This window comes from Vipera ursinii (genome assembly GCF_947247035.1).
Source record: "Vipera ursinii genome assembly, chromosome: 8".
Taxonomy (NCBI): Eukaryota; Metazoa; Chordata; class Lepidosauria; order Squamata; family Viperidae; genus Vipera; species Vipera ursinii.
The window spans coordinates 3,542,548-3,560,961 of NC_139519.1; the positions used below are offsets into that span (position 1 = coordinate 3,542,548).

Here is an 18,414-nt window from a genome sequence, read left to right on the forward strand (position 1 = left end):
CATGAAATTTAATGTGGAGAAAAACAAGGTTTTACACTTAGGCAGGAAAAACTAAAGATAAAAGTACAGATTAGGCAAAACCTGTCTCAGAAACAGTAACTGTGAGAGGGACCTTGGAGTCCTACCTCGTGGACAATCACCTAAACATGAGTCAGCAGTGTGCAGCCGCCGCCAAAAAAGCCAATACAATCCTTGGTTGTAAAAAGAATCAAAATCACGAGAAGTATTAGTACTGCTTTATAAATCTTTAGTAAGACCATACCTGGAATACTGCACCCAGTTTTGGTCACCACATTACAAAAAAGATGTTGAGACTTTGGGAAAAAAAAGTGCAAAGAAGAGCAAATAGGATGATTAAAGGCCTGGAAGAACGGTTGCAGGATTTGAGTTTGGCGAGTTTAGCTAAAAGAAAGACAAGGGTGACATGATAGCAGTATTCCAGTACTTGAGGAGTCGCCACAAAGAAGGGGAGGGTCAAGGTATTTTCCAAAGCACCAGAAGGCAAAACAAGAAACAATGGATAGAACTGATCAAGGAGAGAAGCAACATGGAATTAAGGAGAAATTTCCTAACAGTGAGGACAATTAACCAATGGAAACTCCATCACTGGAGGCCTTTAAGAAGAGACTGGACAACCATTTGTTTGAAATGGTATAAGGTCTCCTGCATGAGCAGGGGTTGGACTAGAAGACCTCCAAGGTCCCTTCCAGATCTATTCTGATTGATTGATTGATTGATTGATTGATTGATTGATTGGAATTCTTTATCAGGATTCATACTGCAAACCTGAGTTCAAATATCCAAGGACACAACTGGCTAGCAGGAAAGGAAAGATGGGTGGGTTAAGCACTCTCTAGAGCAGGGGTGTCAGATGCTGCCCCCGGGCCGGATGCATCATAGCAAAACCGCGCCCACACCATTGCCGGCAGTGGCAAAAAAGTCACAGTATGTCGCAACACGTCACGCGACATTGCGAGTTTGACACCCCTGCTCTAGAGGACCTTTAAAACAAAACACAACCATTCCAACTGGTTTGATCCATTATGATTTTGAACTGGGTGGTTGAACTGGAAGCTGTCTCCAAACAAATGTGTGGACCTTTTAGAGACCTGGCAAGCAGTGGTTGTAGAAATCCAGACACACACTCACACAGGTACACAGAGTTGCTTTCTTTTTACAGGATTTCTCTCTTGAAAGAAGGCAGAGAAAGGCAGATTATCTATTCCTGCAAAATGGGCCATGAAGGGCCTTGGCACAATGAAAGTTTTCATTTCTGAGGAGAACAGACACCAACAACTGTAGAACAAACTCTGCTTGGATTTTGCTCAGCCAAGTTTCCCACCATCCAGTCAGAGCTGAAGAAGCTTCTTGGATGAGAAGTGAAATGTCTTCAAAGAAAAACAAGGAAGTCCAGTTGCCTCCTGAAAAAGCACCTTTGGGATCAGCCAAGTTTTCTTACACACACTGGACAGCTGTTTTTATATGCAACAACAATGCACAATCATTGCTTGTTTCCATGCTGGTGGTGGTTTTTTTTTTTGGGGGGGGGGAGACTGATTGGCACCAAAAAGATTAAATCAAATGTTGATCTAATAAACAGAAAAGCCCCTTTGTAGCCAAGGGGGCACACTGCATTTCTCTCTCTGGCTAACTCTGCTCAGACTGTCAAACATGGCTAGGATTGTGGCACACTGAGAATTGGAAGAGGGCTTGCAAATAAAGCTGTTATACATTGTCTCATATTTTAAATTCTGTTAAGGCTGGAAACGGGCGGGATTCCAGATAATCCCTCCCTAGAAGATGTTATGAGCAGACAAGGATTCCAAATCCAAGTTTATTTTATAAGTTTAAGCAGGGTGGGGAGAGGAGGCAGAGGACGCAAACGGTGGGAGGGCAGGGTTTAACTCCTTCCTCTCCAACCACTTTTCCCTGCATGAACGTCTACACTTTCCCTTTCTCCTTCCTCATTACCAGGGCTACGCTGGCAGGAAAGAGAGTTTAGCCAAGGGAAGAAAACTGGTACAAGTAAGTTGATTCTAGGACAGCTCTGAAAGAATTCCAGCGATTGCTGTGTATCAAAAGTGGATTCTAATTATGAAGAGGGATGCAGTGGCTCAGTGGGTTAGGACGCTGAGCTTGTCGATCAGAAGGTCGGCAGTTTGGCGGGTCAAATCCCGAGTGCCGCGTAACAGAGTGAGCGCCTGTTACTCGTCCCAGCTTCTGCCCACCTAGCAGTTCTAAAGCACGTAAAAAATGCAAGTAGAAAAATAGGGACCACTCTGGTGGGAAGGTAACAGCGTTCCGTGCGCCTTTGGCGTCTAGTCACGCCGGCCACATGACCACGGAGACGTCCTCGGACACGCGCTGGCTCTTCGGCTTTGAAACGGAGATGAGCACCGACCCCTAGAGTCGGAAACGACTAGCACGCATGTGTGGGGGAACCTTTACCTTTACCTTTTAATTATGAAGAATTCCATAGTAAGAATTCTGCCCAAGTGATGCAATGGGCTTGGTCAGGGGTGTCAAACTGCCGGCCCACGGGCCAGATGCATCACGCCAAAACTGCACCCACCCCATTCCTACCTAATGAGAAAAAAGTCATGATACATTGCAACACGTCACGTGACGTCGTGAGTTTGACACCCTTGGGCTAGGTGTTCCTCTCTCTTGGGGTGGGGTGGGGGAAGAGAGTCCCTTGTCTCTTGTTGTGGTCATAAACATATCTGGTATCACACTGTTACTTTTGACAGTGTGAGAATTAATTTGCACACCACCCACTTTTATTTCCTCATGTCACAAGCAACATACAAATAGTGTCATATGTACTACTTTATGCTTAGCCTAGGTAGCCATACTCCCTTCTTAAAAAAAGACGATGTGGCTGGGAATGATGGATGCTACAGTCCAACACATCCAGATTAGAACGCTAACACCCAAACTACCTTGATTTATTCCATTATTCTTTAAATTTTGAATTTAAAGCATTCTTTAAATGTTTCCGTTGTAAGTTAAGGTACCTACTGAGGTATCTTACATACCTATTGAGGTATCTGAGAATCTCCTGTTGAATTGGGTCCCCTATTAAAGGTGTAATGCTCAGTGACTGAGCTAAAGATTTCACTGGCAGTAACAGCAGTCTCTGGAAAGATTTCTGGAGAAGTAATGGCGAACTGAAGACAGTTCAGCTAAGCACAGAGCCAACAACTGCAATAGAACAAAGTGCCACTGAACAAACTGACGCTTCATAATTTCTCTCCGGACAAGGAGAAGACTTGAGACAGCCCACAAGCACTCCAGACTGCTATTTTGTGAAGATACAATAAGACAGCGGTCTCCAGCAAATTTAGAATTCTGGGAGAAAAGGGAATGGTCATCTTGCTCAAACCATGGTCAGCATCTTTGAAAGGACACTAAAATAGATACGTTTTCTCTAATAATCTTTAATGGACTTTTGCTGATCAGGACTGAATGATGAGGTTTTAAGGATTTGTTTATCGATAAGAGATGAGATATGAGAAGATGAGATTATTTATTTTTAAAAAACTGATAAATTATTAAAATTGTTTATATTTGTGATGGAGGAAAGCCTTCCTTCCTTCCTTCCTTCCTTTTTTTCCTTTTTCCTTTTCTTTTTTAGTTTGTATTAATTTTTATCTTTTTAATTGTAATATTTAATAGAATTATTTGTTTTTAAAAAAGACAGTAGGTCTCCCAGTAGCAGGCCTCCCAGAAAAAGAGTTCAACCTGAAATCCAAATGTAATGAAAGTTAATACAATCCATTTTCATTCTCACAGATAACATGGATGCTCTTCCTTTATCTACTTAACTTTAAGCTACAGAGGATTGGTGCGAGGAATAGAATAGAACAGAACAGAATAGAAGCTGGAAGGGACCTTGGAGGTCTTCTAATCCAGCCCCCTGCTCAAGCAGGAGAACCTATACCGTCTCAGACAGGTGAATGTCTAGTTTCTTCTTAAAAATCTCCAGTGATGGAGCGCCCACGATTTCTGGAGGGAAGCTGTTCCACTGGTTAATTGTCCTCACTGTCAGGAAGATTCTCCTTAATTCCAGGTTGCTTCTCTCTTTGATCAGTTTCCAACCATTGTTTCTTGTCCTGCCCTCTGGTGCTTTGGTGAATAACGTGACCCCCTCTTCTTGGTGGCAGCCCCTCAAATACTGGACTACTGCTATCATGTCACCCTTATTTCTTTTCTTTAGGCGCTAGCCAAACCCAAGACCTCCAGCCGTTCTTCGTATGTTTTAGCTTCCAGGTCTTTGATCATCTTAGTTATTTTTCTCTGAATTTTTTCCAAACTCTCAACATCTTTTTTGTGATATGGTGATTAAAATTGGCTGCAGTATTCCATGTGTGATCTTACTAGGGTTTTATAAAGCAGTACTAATACTTTGTGTGATCTTAATTCTATGCCTCTGTTTATACAACTCAGGATTGTATTAACTTTTTTGACTGGTGCTGCACACTGCTGGCTCATAGTCAAGTGATCATCCACTAGGACGCCAAGGTCCCTCTCATAGTTACTGTTTTTAAGCCAAGTCTTGCCCAATCTGTATTTGTACCTTTGGTTTTAACTGCCTAAATGTAAAACTTTGCTTTTCTCCAGATTAAAACTCATTTTGTTGGATAGGGCCAATATTATCCATTATTTTACCCATGTTAGTGCAGATTCTTGATAATACATAACCGACTCTGGCAGGCCAAAACCTCCATTTTCCTTAGCTTCTTGTAACATTTTCAGTTTAATTCTAGCTTTCTTTCCTTGCCAAATAAATTTCAAAATTAGGAAATTTAAGTCTTAAAAAAACAACTCCAGTTTTATAGGTATCATTTGGAATAAAAACAATATTTTTGGTAATATATTCATTTTCACCATAGCAATTCTTCCTAGCGTCAACAGTTGCAATTTTTTCCATTTTTCCAAGTCAAGTTTTATTTGATTCAGTAATTTTATATAGTTATCATATTTTATTGTTGAACATCTTGCCGTCAAGCATATTGCCAAGTATTTAACATTTTTGACTATTTGTAATTCTGTTTTCTCTGACTTTTTTTTGTTAATCTGTAAGATTTTTTACCATCACTTTAGTTTTTTCTCTGTTTATCTTCAGTCCTGCTATCTTTCCAAACTGTTCTATCTTTTCCAATAATTTAGGAATCATCTCTAAAGGTTCCTATAAGATGAATACCAAGTCATCTGCAAATGCTTGCAATTTATAAGTTTCATCTTTTATTTCTAGTCCTTTAATTTCTGCATCTTGTCTAATATTTCTGTTTAAAACTTCCAAAGTTAAAATGAATAACAATGGAGATAGTGGACATCCTTGTCTTGTGCCTTTTCTTACGTCAAAGTTCTCTTTATAATCTCCATTTACAATCACTTTTGCTGTTTGTGATATATTGTTTCAATCATATTTATAAAATTTTGTCCAAAGTCCATTGTTTTTAGTTGTTGAGTCATAAATTGCCAGGAAACATTATCAAATGCCTTTTGAGCAACTAGAAATATTAGTGCCAGTTGTTTCCCTGGATGCATTTCATAATATTCCAATATGTCCAATATATAACTCTTAAATTATTTTTTATTTGTCTCTGGTAGAAATCCATTTTGATATGGATGTATAAATTCAGTTAGAAATCTTTTCAGTCTCTCCACTATTATTGAAGTAAAGATTTTATAGTCCGTAATATCGGTCTGTAATATTTTATCTGTGTCAGATCTGAGTCCTCTTTTGGTATCAAAGTAATATTTGCTTCTGTCCATGTGTTTGGGAGTTTAGCCTCCAACAAAAGTTCATTACACACATCTTTCAATGGTACACTTAATGTATCTTGACATTTGTACAACTGTGCCGGGAGTCCATCTGGTCCCGGTGTTTTATCATTTTTTTTGTCTTCTTATAGCCTCTTTCAATTCCATCATTGTTATTTTTTCATTTAACATGGTTTTAAAGTTTTCTGAAATTTTGGGTAAATTATTTTTTTTCCATATATTGAATCATTTTCTCCCATGAAATGTCTTCTATATCATACAGTTCCTCATAATATTCTTTTTTTATTTTTTATTTCTTCATTTTTGAATTGTAAACAGCCTTTTTCATCTAGTAAATTGTTTATCATTTTTTTCTCCTTCTGTTTTTTAAGTTTGTAGTCTAGCCATCTTCCTGGTTTATTTGTGTTTTCAACAAGGTTCTCTTTTGCTGTTTTAATTTGCTGTGCCAGTTTTTCTGATTTTATTAAATTTAATTTCTGTTTTATTATTTCCATTTGTTTTTTCAGTATTTTCTTTTGTGGATTTATTTGTAATTCTAATTCTAGTTTTTTAAATTCTTCCCTTAACAGTATATGTTGTTGCCTTTTTTCTTTCTTTATTTTTTTTTGCCATGTATGTTATAGCTACACCTCTAAAATATGGTTTGGCTGCATCCCATACATTTTGTAATGTTGTATCTTCTTTTTTATTTCTTTTATTGCTAATTCTATAAATTATTTCTCTTTTGGTATGGATTGGTTCAAGGTCCATCTTAGTTTTTTTTTATTCCTTTCCACGTCATTTTTAAAGGATTATGGTCTGCCTAAATGCCTAATTCTATCTCATTCTCCTGCATGTTAATTTTTAATTCAGGTGTCATCCAAATCATGTCAATTCTGGACCAGGATTTATGGCTATTTGAGAAAAATGTATATTTTTCTGGGTTGGTTTCTCTCCAAATATCTTATACACCAATTTCTTCTATCATGTTAAAAATGTCTTAGGTAATCTTTTTCTTCCTTTTCCTGTTTTGCTACTTTTATAGTCTAATGTCCTGTCTATTATCACATTAAAATCCCCTACTAGGCAAATATTTAGCTATTCCGTTTCTACTAGTATTGCATAGTATTGTTCCCGTTGATTAAGATCCCAGCAATGTGCAGCACCAGCCAAAAAAGCAAATACAATCTGGGTTGTATAAACAGAGATATAGAATCAAGATCAAGTGAGGTATTAATACCGCTTTATAAAACCCTAGTGAGGCCACACCTGGAATACTGCAGCCAATTTTGGTCTCCATACTACAAAAAAGATGTTGAGAGTTTGGAAAAAAAATTCAGAGAAGAGCAACTAAGATGATCAAAGGCCTGAAGACTAAAACATATGAAGAACGGCTGCAGGACTTGGGTTTGGCTAGTCTAAAGAAAAGAAGAAATAGGGGAGACATGATAGCAGTATTCCAGTGTCTGAGGGGCTGCCACAAAGAAGAAGGGGTCAGATTGTTCACCAGAGCACCAGAGGGAAGGACAAGAAACAATGGTTGGAAACTGATCAAAGAGAGAAGCAACCTGGAATTAAGGAGAAACTTCCTGACAGTGAGGACAATTAAATTGTGGGCACTCCATCACTGGAGATTTTTTAAAAAGAGGCTAGATGGTCACTTGTCTGAGATGGTATAGTTTCTGTTGCTTGAGCAGGGGGCTGGACTAGAAGACCTCCAAGGTCCCTTCCAGCTCTATTCTATTCTATTCTATTCTATTCTATTCTATTCTATTCTATTCTATTCTATTCTATTCTATTCTATTCTATTCTATTCTATTCTATTCTATTCTATTCTATTCTATTCTATTCTATTCTATTCTATTCTATTCTATTCTATTCTATTCTATTCTATTCTATTCTCTACTTGTGCTCCTAGCTTAATTTTATTGCCTAGTTGTTTGTAATCTCTCACTATTGTGCTCAGGTTCAGTCAGAATCCATTTACGGTATATTTCATTTCTAACTATCTCCTCTGTGCAAATCTCACTCTCCCCTGGATTCTGCAATTCCTAAGGAGGAGAGGGAACAGGCATGGAGTTTTATGGCTTTCACTTCCTTCCTTAAATGTAACCTTTTGTTTATTCCGCCTGCCTGCTATCCATCACAATATAATCAATTACTCTCTCACTAGGCATTTCCCTCTCATCTTACGGACAACTAAGAAAGGGGGTGGAAAAGGGAGGAATGAAACTCTCCTGAATCTGGTTTGTTTCTCCGAATGAAGTATGAGGAGGGTGGAAATGATCCTGCTGCAAACAGACTGTTATCTCTCCTCTCCCATGATGGGCTTATCACCTGGAGCTTGGCTAATCCGGAACTGACCGAATGAACTGTGGGGTGGGGGTTGCTTGGGGACACTTTAAAAATATCGATCTGTGAGAAAATTCCTCAGATCCGGTCTATTATGGCTGCCATCTCCTATTTCTTAGTAAAAGTTCCTACTTGGAAAACCTTGTCTCCAGGAGCCCTTCTTTCTTAAGATGTGGGCAGGTTCTCTGACAGGTTCTTTGTTGTGTCATCCATCCCAATGTGAGGGAGTAGGAGAGAGTAGTAATCTGTAGGCCTAATTATTTTGGTTAGGTTCTCAGCCACATCTTTGATTTTTGCTCCAGGGAGACTTCCCTGGATTGTATGTCTGGTCTGCAGATGGACGATTCTGTTCCTTTGAGGATAGAATCTCCTATTACCAACACTCGCCTTCCTTTTCTGGGGGCTGCAATCTGGGCTGCTTTTCTGTTTATCTCAGGTGTGTTTGTTGATGTGGCTTTTTTAGGGGTATTTGAAGTTGTTTCTTTGCTAGATGTCTGCATGTTTTCTTTGAGGGGGAAGTTGTGGGTCTGCATGTTTCCATCTAGGGGGAGAAATCGATTGCTCAGTTTTAATGGGGCTGCTTCTGATTGGGTTGGGTTGGCCAGAAGGGGTTTGTTTGTTGTATGCTGTTTCTTTCTTTGAGTATTGTGTTTCCTTGTGTGTGTGACATACCTCCATTTGTCTTCCTCCAAGGGTTTATCAGTAGGGTCAAATCCTCTGGGATTTGCTCGTTATTTGGTTCGTTATTTGTTCGTTATTTGGTTCAGTTTGGGTATAGTTGTCTTTCGTAGATTGGGATTTGGCCAGAGTTGCCTCTAAGCGCCTTACTTTTTCCTCTCGTAGTTCACACAGTTTACATCTAATGCATGTATAATTTGGGTGTTCTTTGGGCATAAGCACATACACGGAACATGCACTGCATACCACAATAGCTTTTCCATGAGTTTGTTGTTTGAAAAATCCCTCTTTTTGGCTGGCGGATTGCTTTGCCGTCAGCCTGGTTTCTTCCTTCTCTGTTCTGGGTAATTATGCCTATTTGCCTGGCTGCCCCCTCGAGCTGGGCTGCCTTGATTGGGGTGTGGGCCTCGGCAACTGCTGAATAAATGCTGTGACCCACCAGTTCACTGCTGCTTCCAACGGTCCCCCTCCTTGCCTGCTGTTCAGATGCCGGTTCGCTGCTCTCAAGTTGCCTTTTTCCCCAGCCTCGGCCTGCTTAGCTGAGCTCCGGAGCTGCCTCTCTCGTTCTCTGTTGCTGGCTGTCTCGACTCCACGTACAGCCCTTCATTCGCTGCGCTCCTCTTTGCTGGCGTTTTCCTCCTTGCCCCAATTTTTTCCTTTCCTTTATCCTCTCTATCTTCCTTATCTAACTTTCTGCTTCGGTTTCCTCCCTTTCGCCCCCCTCCTAAGACCTTCCTACTTAGTTTGGTTACTGCTCTCCCTGTGACCCGTCCAAGGACCAGAGAGCAATTAAGGCACAGTAAGTGGATAAGCAAGGGTGAAATCATGGGTGCTTCTTTTAGACATCATTTGTGAGGTGATGTCTGAATATGCATGAAGTCTTTATCATCACCATAATAAACCCAACAGCTGTGTTAGTTTAGTTTACTGATTAGCCCACAGGCCATATCGGAATACAGAGCCCCAAACATATAATATTAACAAAATCCTATAAAAATAATTTAAAATCAAATGAGAGTAAAATATAATAATATATAGATAAGTAAAATAAGATAAAATTATATTTCAGTACCACCCCTACAATCTACCTCAATCAATCCCACATAAGCTGATTTCATCCGAACCATTTTACTCAAGCACTATGCGGTGTTAAGTGTTGTTTTCAGATTCGTGCCACATGTAAGATATGTTGTTTTAATATGGGGTTCCCAATGGGTCATTTGTTTAATATATGAACCAAGGTACCTGTCTCTCACCCTCTTATACAAACAACAATCAAATATTATGTGAGCCAAGTCTTCTACCTCTACTGCTACGCAAATGCAGATACGTCCAGCATATGGAATAGAATGGAACCTCCCATATCTCACCATTGTATCAAGCTGTTCGAATCTCGCTTGTGTAATAAACCCAACAGCAAAGAGATGTACCTTGATAGGAGAATACCACTTGTGTGGTGAGGAGGCCCTGCGCATGCTGCTTCCAAGATTCCTTGGCTCTGGGAACTCATACTCTTGTTCTGGCATCTTGACTCGTGCATTCTTGGCCTTCTCCAGTTTTGCCCCTTCTTCGGTTGATCCCTTTTCTCCCCAACGAACCTAAAAGGGAAACAGTTCCATCAGCCTGAACTCAAGCCCTTCTCTAATGACTCCATCCAGAGCTGTCTAAGGAGAAATGGACGGAGGTGGGTAACCTCATGTGGGATTTTGCTTCAGAGATTCTTTGACCTCATCAAGTTCACAAATGCAGTGACTACATTTGAAGACTTTGGAGCAACATACCAGTGAAAAACCTTGAGTTTACAATCATGCACCATGGAGCAATGATGGGCTAAAATGGGCCAACTTGCAAAAAGGCATCCAAGATCTGGGACCCATGGGATTGAAATTTGGCAACGTGGTGGCCACCTCAGTGCTACCCTGTCTTCTGATTACACTTCACAGAAACCCAGAGGTTGTGTACCACAAGGGAAGATGGAAGAGGCATCGCCTTGCCCTCTTTCCCACCTCCCTCTACTGGTATAGCTAGTTTTGGCAACGGAAACCCCATTTTTGTTGAAAGACGTTCATTTTACTCACTTCTGTTTTTGGGATGTTTTTGCTTTTGGTGCCTCTCATTCTTGGACCTCACATCCTGGCCTAAAATTCCTGGAAGGCCGCTAGAAGGCCTTCTCAAGGAACGCAACCAGGTCAACAGTTGATTCAGAGTTACCCCCCCCTCCCTTTCCTGGGGCACATAACTTAGCCAGAATGTTTTACGTACTTAATTACTAGCTTTATCAGTTAGAAACAGAAGAGTGAAAGCTGTGATACTTTAGTAACGAACTCCTACCTGGGAAGGCCATCTTCTACCAGGGTTGGAAATATCTGCATTTGTTATACTCCTATATAAAGGTTGTTTGAACGCTCCTTAAGGGGGCTGGACCTTGCATTCATTGAACCCTGTGCTGTTCCAATATACTTGGTTCAAGAGGATTGCGTGGTCTCCATTCATAAATTGGGCTGTGGGGAATTTTCCTCTTCAGTGGCAACCCAAAATAGAGACCACCCTACCTCCATCCGCTTAATGCCTCCGACTCCACGCCCACCATAATAGGAAGCGTCCACCGTTGGCCACTTCTTCTTGGGAAGCCCATCATCATCTTCCTCCTGAAAGAGAGAGAAAATATATGCATCAACAATGAACGATCAGAACTTCTAATCTTCAGACAGAAAGAAGCTGTGGTGAAGAAGATAAGATAAAGATAAATCTTTATTGTCATTTTTTACTATGAGCACACTAGCCCACATTAAAAATGAAATTCTGTAGCTTGCTCTCAAGAAAGTATATGTCTACCCACAGACATACATAACTTGCATATACACATGCTATATACATATATACATACACATACATACATACATGAGTTACTGACTTACTTGGCAATAAATTCACAGATTTTCTGGAGAAATATTTAAACTAAACAACGGGGACAGTGAGTTAATTGATACAGAACATTCCTGTCCCCGGCAATCTAAAAATTATAGCATTATCAGTGCATGTAACACAGGGCTGTGTGTGTGGACAAGAATATCAACCTAGCTGACAAGCAAAATCAAGCTTTTAATAGCGAGTGCCACACCACATGCACTAACCAATCAGGTGGTAAGAAAATAGGGGAACTTTGTCTGCCAAAAAGTAGAGAAGGGAACTAGGGGATTAGCCAGATTGGACCTACTTCTCACTAACAGAGATGAAATGATAGAAGGTGTTGAAGCCACAGGAACCTTGGGGGGGAGTGATAATCCAATATTGGAATTCAACATTATGCAAGCATAAGCAATAGAACAGAGACTTGGACTTTAAGAGAGCTAATTTCAATAAACATAGAGCAGGGGTGTCAAACTCAATTTCATTGAGGGCCGCATCAGCATTGCGGTTGCCCTCAGGGGGCTGGGTGGGCGTGGCCTACTGGGTGGGCGTGGCTGGAGTGCGTATGGCCTACTTGGTGGGCGTGGCCAGCTCTACATGGTTCACATCAAGGGTGCCTATGGGGGCCTGGGCAGGAGTGGGACAGATCTGAGGGTCTCTGGCAGGAGGAGGGTCTCTGGGCCAGGGCCAAGGCAGTGGGGGCCATTCCCTCACTGTTTCCAGGATGGCTTCGCGGGCCGCATGAAACAGCTTCGCGGGCCGGATCCGGCCCCCGGGCCTTGTGTTTGACATGTCTGACATAGAGAGAGCTTGGGAAGGATTTCATGGATGAGAATCCTCAAGGGGAAAACAACTCAAGAAGTTTGGGAAATTTTGAAAAGTGAGATTATAAAAGCCCAGTCTAGCACAATACCAACGAATAAGAAAAATAAGAGCTCTCAAAAGAAACCAGCGTGGCTGTATAAAGAACTCCCTAATAAATTGAAAGACAAAAAGGACAAGTATAAAAAGTGGAAAGAGGGGGCACATAACTAAGGCAGAATATCAGCAAATAGCCTGAGCCTGCAAAGCTGAAATGAGAAAAAGCTAAGGCTCAAAATGAACTAAAGCTTGTGACAAAAGTAAAAAATACAAAAAAAGCTTCTTTCAACATGTAAAAAACAAGAAAAAAGTCAAGGAAATGATTGGTCCATTAGTGGGAGAAAGTGGCAAGAAGGTGACAAGCAACAGGGAGAAAGCAGAACTATTTAACTCATTTTTTGCATCTGTCTTTACACAAAGGGAAAAAACAGTCCAACCTATTAAAAACAGTACCATAAAAAACAGATTAGAAACAAGTTAAGAGAGGCAAGAAAATGGTAAGTGAGCACCTGTCCAGCCTAGATGAGTTCAAATCACCAGGACCAGATGGATTACACCCCAAGATTCTCAAGGAACTGGCAGATGTGATCTCAGAACCACTGAACTATATCTTTCAAAGATCTGGAGCACTGGGAAACTACCAGAGGACTGGAAAAGAGCTGATGTAGTTCCCATCTTCAAAAAAGGGAAAAAAATTGATCCAGGATTACTACAGACCTATCAGCCTGACCTCAATACCTGGGAAGATTCTGAAAAAGATAATCAAACAATGAATCAGTGAACACCTGGAGGCAAACAAACCAAAAGCCAACATGGGTTTGTCAAAAACAGATCATGCCAGACAAATCTTATTGCATTCTTTGACCAAAATTAGTGGATCAGAGGAATGCTGTGGATATACTTTAATTGGACTTCAATAAGGCATTTGATAAAGTAGATCACAACCTTCTACTTGATAAGATAGAAAAATGTGGGTTAGACAGCATCACCACCAGATGGATTCATAGCTGTACTCAGCATGTGGTCCTCAATGGAACCGCATCTACATGGAGGGATGTGTGTAGTGGGGTGCCCCAGGGCTCTGTTCTGGGCCCAGTGCTCTTCAACATCTTCATCAACGATTTGGATGAGGGGATAGATGGGGAACTCATCAAATTTGCAGATGACACCAAGCTGGCAGGAATAGCCAACACTCCAGAAGACAGGCTTAAGATACAGGAGGATCTGGACAGACTCAAACCTTGCACAGAAGTGGGGGGAGTACAGCAAAACAGACACAATGAGAGTGCTTAAGCATTCTTACCTCTCTAGCACATATGTGCACAAATGACACAAATGGATTACCAGGGGTGTATATGATGGTTACTCAGCCAAGCCAAATGTCTTGACTGGGGAAAGAAAGATTTTTCTCTCGAAGCTGCACTTATTGATTTAGCAGGAGGATCCTTGGGGCTTACGGATGAGCTTCACCCAAGTTCCTGGTGCTGGTGCTAAGAAGGCAAGCGGGGAGGAATGTGGCTGTTCTCTCCAAAGTACATAAATGGGAGGCTGGGAGGGGGTAGCTTTTCTACTGGGGGGGGGGAAAGAAACATTAAAAGCTTCTCTCCATTATAAAACTGGGGCCCTACAAGGCCCAGCATCTCTTTCTGATAAACAACAACAAATACAAGTGAAATTTGCAGTGAGCAGAATCCTGGGATTCAAAGCTGCAGCAATTGCCATGAAGGTAAATCAGTTCAAACTAAAGCATAATCTTTGCTCTGTATTAATGCAGGTAGTCCTCGACTTACAACCACAATTGAGCCCAATTTTTTTGTTGCTAAGCGAGACGGTTGTTAAGTGAGTTTTGCCCGTTTTACGACTTTTCTCGCAACAGCTGTTAAATGAATCACTGCAGTTGTTGAGTTAGTAACCTGGTTGTTAACTGAATCTGGCTTCCCTGTTGACTTTGCTTGGTGACAACATGACCTTGGGACACTGCAACAACCATCACGGGTCAGTTGCCAAACATCCGAATTTTGATCACGGGACCCTGGGGATGCTACATTGGTCATAAGTGTGAAAAATGGTCACAAGTCACTTTTTTCAGTGCCATTGTAACTTCAAACCGTCACTAAATGAATGCTTGTAAGTTGAGAACTACCTCTATTGCAGGGGCCCCCAAACTTTGCAGCTTAGCAGCCTGGATGGGGGGGGCAACAGGGGAACTGAGCTATGCGAGTGGTGGGATAGCACGCATGTGCACACATGCATCTCAACTTGTGTGAGCAGCAGGTTGGCGCACACTTGTATGTGGGTGCAGCTCAACCTGTGCACATTGAGCTGCACCCCTGTATGCACGTGCACCAGCTCTCAGCTTGCGCAAGTTGAGCCATGTGCACGGTCTCAGGGCCCGGTTCGAAATAGGCCACAGCCCAGTACAGTGCTAAGGCCCTGCTCTGTTGGCGACTGTCCAAATCTTTCTTTTTCTGCTTTTACACCTTAATTAAAAACCAGCTGAGTTCTACCTCTTTATTCTCTCCCTTTCTGCCCAAAAATTTTTGTAAGTTTTTTTTTTTTTGCCTGAAATCTGGGAGGAAGGCCATTTTTCCCTCCTTCTTCGCTTTGTCACTGCCCAGGTCAGCTTTCTAACACAACAGGAAATACCAAACCCTGAATGTGCTCTTGGCCAGAGCATGAAAAGCCTCCCCGTTATTTCAGAATTAAAGCCCCCACCCCACACAGAAAATGCCCAGCCATCGTAGCCCTGAGGGTCATCAATCCAGCCACAAGTCAGGTTGCCCTGTTGGCCTGTCCCATTTTCTACTTCATAGGGGAAATATTTGGAAGAACAAAGCCAGCAGAATGTCATCACCACGATGGAGACGTACAAAAGCATTTTGCTTCCTTTTTTTTGCCGCCTCCTCTGGAGACATTTCTCACTATAGCCTGCAGAGATGCAGGGAAAGAAAGCAGAGCTGTGGAATATCCAGGCGTATTATTTCGTTTACCTATTCTGCGGAATGGCTTGCCTTCAGAAATTGTGGGTGCTCCATCACCGGAAGCATTTAAGAGACTGGACAGCCATTTGACTGGAATGATAAAGGGCCTCCTGCTTGAACAGGGGGTTGGACTAGAAGATCTCTGAGGTTCCTTCCAACTCTGTTATTCTGTTATTCCATTTCCAGATGACCTTCTAGGAACCTAATGCTTTGTCTCTGCCTTGCTTTAAAAGCCAAAAATAGATTTTGTCGCTAAAGTTAAAAGAGGTACCAGAATGCCCTTTGCATCTTCCTGGTGCCCAGATGTGCTGACCAACAAAAATAGTGAGGGATAACAGCAGTTGTAGGCCAAAAACATCTGGAAGACCCCACAGTGAGAAAGGAAGTTAGGGTTTGTCTTGGCAAGGGTTCAAAACAGCCCATATGTTTATTGACAGGTGCTAGCAGACAAAACATCCGTTTGAAGGGCCATTCTCAACTTGCTACCAACATGTCTTTGCAATTTTTCCGCCCTGCTACATCCCTCTGTGGCGCCTCCATTCCATCCCCAGTCCATGAGTTACGCTGGATTAAGGGCTCATACTGGTGATCATAAGCAATCCCCTTTCAACAAATATACTAAACAGGATATAGATAATACAAGCCATCATTTATTTATGATGGCACTGATTCATCCTCAATGTTCTAACTGTTGTGCCACCCCTGCAGTCACAGTCGCAATTGCGGCACTTGGCAACCAGATTGCATTTGTGACTGGTTGCAGCGTCTCTGCTGCCCTTTGACCGCCACTTGCAATGGATGCAAAATCAATGGGGGGAAACTATTTGCTTAACAATCACAATATTTATTTAAAGACTGCAATAAAAATGTGGCAAATTTGGGTCTGGTCACTTGATGACTTGCTTAATGGCTCATCACTTAATGACCAAAATTCTGCCCCCACTGTGGTCATACGTCAAGGACTACCTGTATCGGTCCAAATTCTATTGGTGGTATCAAATAGGCCCTGGAAATTGTTAGAAATCTGACAGACTCATAAAAATCAACTTTAGGCATCAAAGGCCCGAAAATGTATTTTTTGTTGTTGTTAAGCATTTCCAGGAAAAGGTGTTCCAGTAAAACAGAATTATTAACGTGTTTATTGTGCCTGTCTGAGTTTGGGATTTCAATCAGGTGAGGTAAAACGAAGAAAGTTCTAATTTTGCTTCATTGCTGCCAGCATATAGTCAGAGCTAGAAATGAAAGTGATAACACTTTCCCTTTTCTCTGCCTAAAGCAAAAGAAATTAAGTTTCACTATGTGGTTCTTACCGAGATAAAACATGCCGCTTCTTTTGAGCAGCTAATTGGATGCTGATATTAGAAAGTAAGTCTTAAATTACTGAAACGAGGCAAAGGTGATCTCCCCTCTGCTGAACTCAAGTGTCCTCAAGCCATCCTTAAATTGGCAGAAAACAGTGTGACCTATTCCCGAATGCTTGTTGTGTCTGTTTCGCTGTACTCCCCCCACTTCTGTACAAGGTTGGAGGCTGCTTGTGGACCATAATAGACTAAGGCAGAAAATATCACCGAGACTAAACTAATGGTCAACTCAGTAAGACATTTGACCAAATAGACTACAACCTACTTCTTGGTAAGCTAGAAAAAGGTGGAATAGACAACATCACCACCAGATGGATCAGTAGCTGGCTGACAAACCGAACTCAACGAGTAGTCCTCAGCGGCACTACATCCACATGCAGAGAGGTAAGCAGTGGGGCACCACAAGGTTCCGTCTTAGGCCCAGTACTCTTCAATATCTTCATAAATGACATAGATGAGGGACCTGAAGGGGAACTCATCAAATTTCCAGATGACACCAAACTGACAGGAGTAGCCAACACCCCAGAAGACAAACTCAGGGTCCAAAAAGATCTTGACAAACTTGAACAATGGGCCCTATCCAACAAAATGGACTTTAATGTGGAGAAAAGCAAGGTTTTACATTTAGGCAGGAAAAACCAAAGGTACAAGTACAGATTGGGCAAGACCTGGCTTAAAAACAGTAACTGAGAGGGACCTTAGAGTCCTAGTGGACGATCACTTGACTATAATCAGCAGTCTGCAGCAGCAACCAAAAAAGCTAATACCATCCTGGGTTATATAAACAGAGGCATAGAATCAAGATCACGCATAGTATTAGCACCGCTTTACAAAGCCCTAGTAAGACCACACCTGGAATACTGCAGCCAGTTTTGGTCACCATATCACAAAAATGTTGAGAGTTTGGAAAAAAGTTCAGAGAAGAGCAACTAAGATGATCATAGGCCTGGAGATTTTTAAAAAGAGTCTAGACAGCCACTTGTCTGAGATAGTATAGGTCCTCCTATTTGAGCAGGGGGCTGGACTAGAAGACCTCCAAGGTCCCTTCCATTTCATTCCATTCCATTCGTACCAATTTATAAAACCCTAGTAAGACCACACCTGGAATACTGCAACCAATCATGGTCACCATACTACAAAAAAGTTGAGACTTTGGGAAAAAGTTCAGAGAAGAGCAACTAAGATGATTCAAGGCCTGGAGACTAAAACATATGAAGAACGGCTGCAGGACTTGGGTTTGGCTAGTCCATGTGTCGACAATCTGTGGCTCTTTCAGCCTTCTCCTGCGGCTGCCAGTCCTCCTCCTCCATTTGCAGAGAGAGAGAGACAGAGAGAGGCACTTGCGCTTCTCTCTCTCTCTCTCTCTCTCTCTCTCTCTCTCTCTCTCTCTGTGTGTGTGTGTGTGTGTGTGTGTGTGTAAAAAAGAGAGTGGCCTCATGCTGTTCTCTGAGAAGCTGACAAGCCTATTGGGTGGGGCTCCTGCCTTTGCTGCGTCTCCACAG

At 41.7% G+C, this 18,414-nt stretch overlaps 1 protein-coding gene across 1 annotated transcript in view; it reads right to left on the reverse strand.

Annotated features, from left to right (window-relative positions):
• ANTXR1 (ANTXR cell adhesion molecule 1) overlaps nt 1-18,414 on the reverse strand; it is a gene marked incomplete at its 3' end in the record, with an annotated part of 168,815 nt that overhangs the window by 17,654 nt on the left and 132,747 nt on the right. Inside the window, exons 15-16 of the mRNA XM_083368341.1 lie at nt 11,352-11,447; nt 10,230-10,397 (exon numbers count right to left, since the gene is read on the reverse strand). Of these exons, the coding sequence (XP_083224467.1) occupies nt 10,230-10,397; nt 11,352-11,447 (264 nt within the window). The remainder of the gene's footprint in view (nt 1-10,229; nt 10,398-11,351; nt 11,448-18,414) is intronic.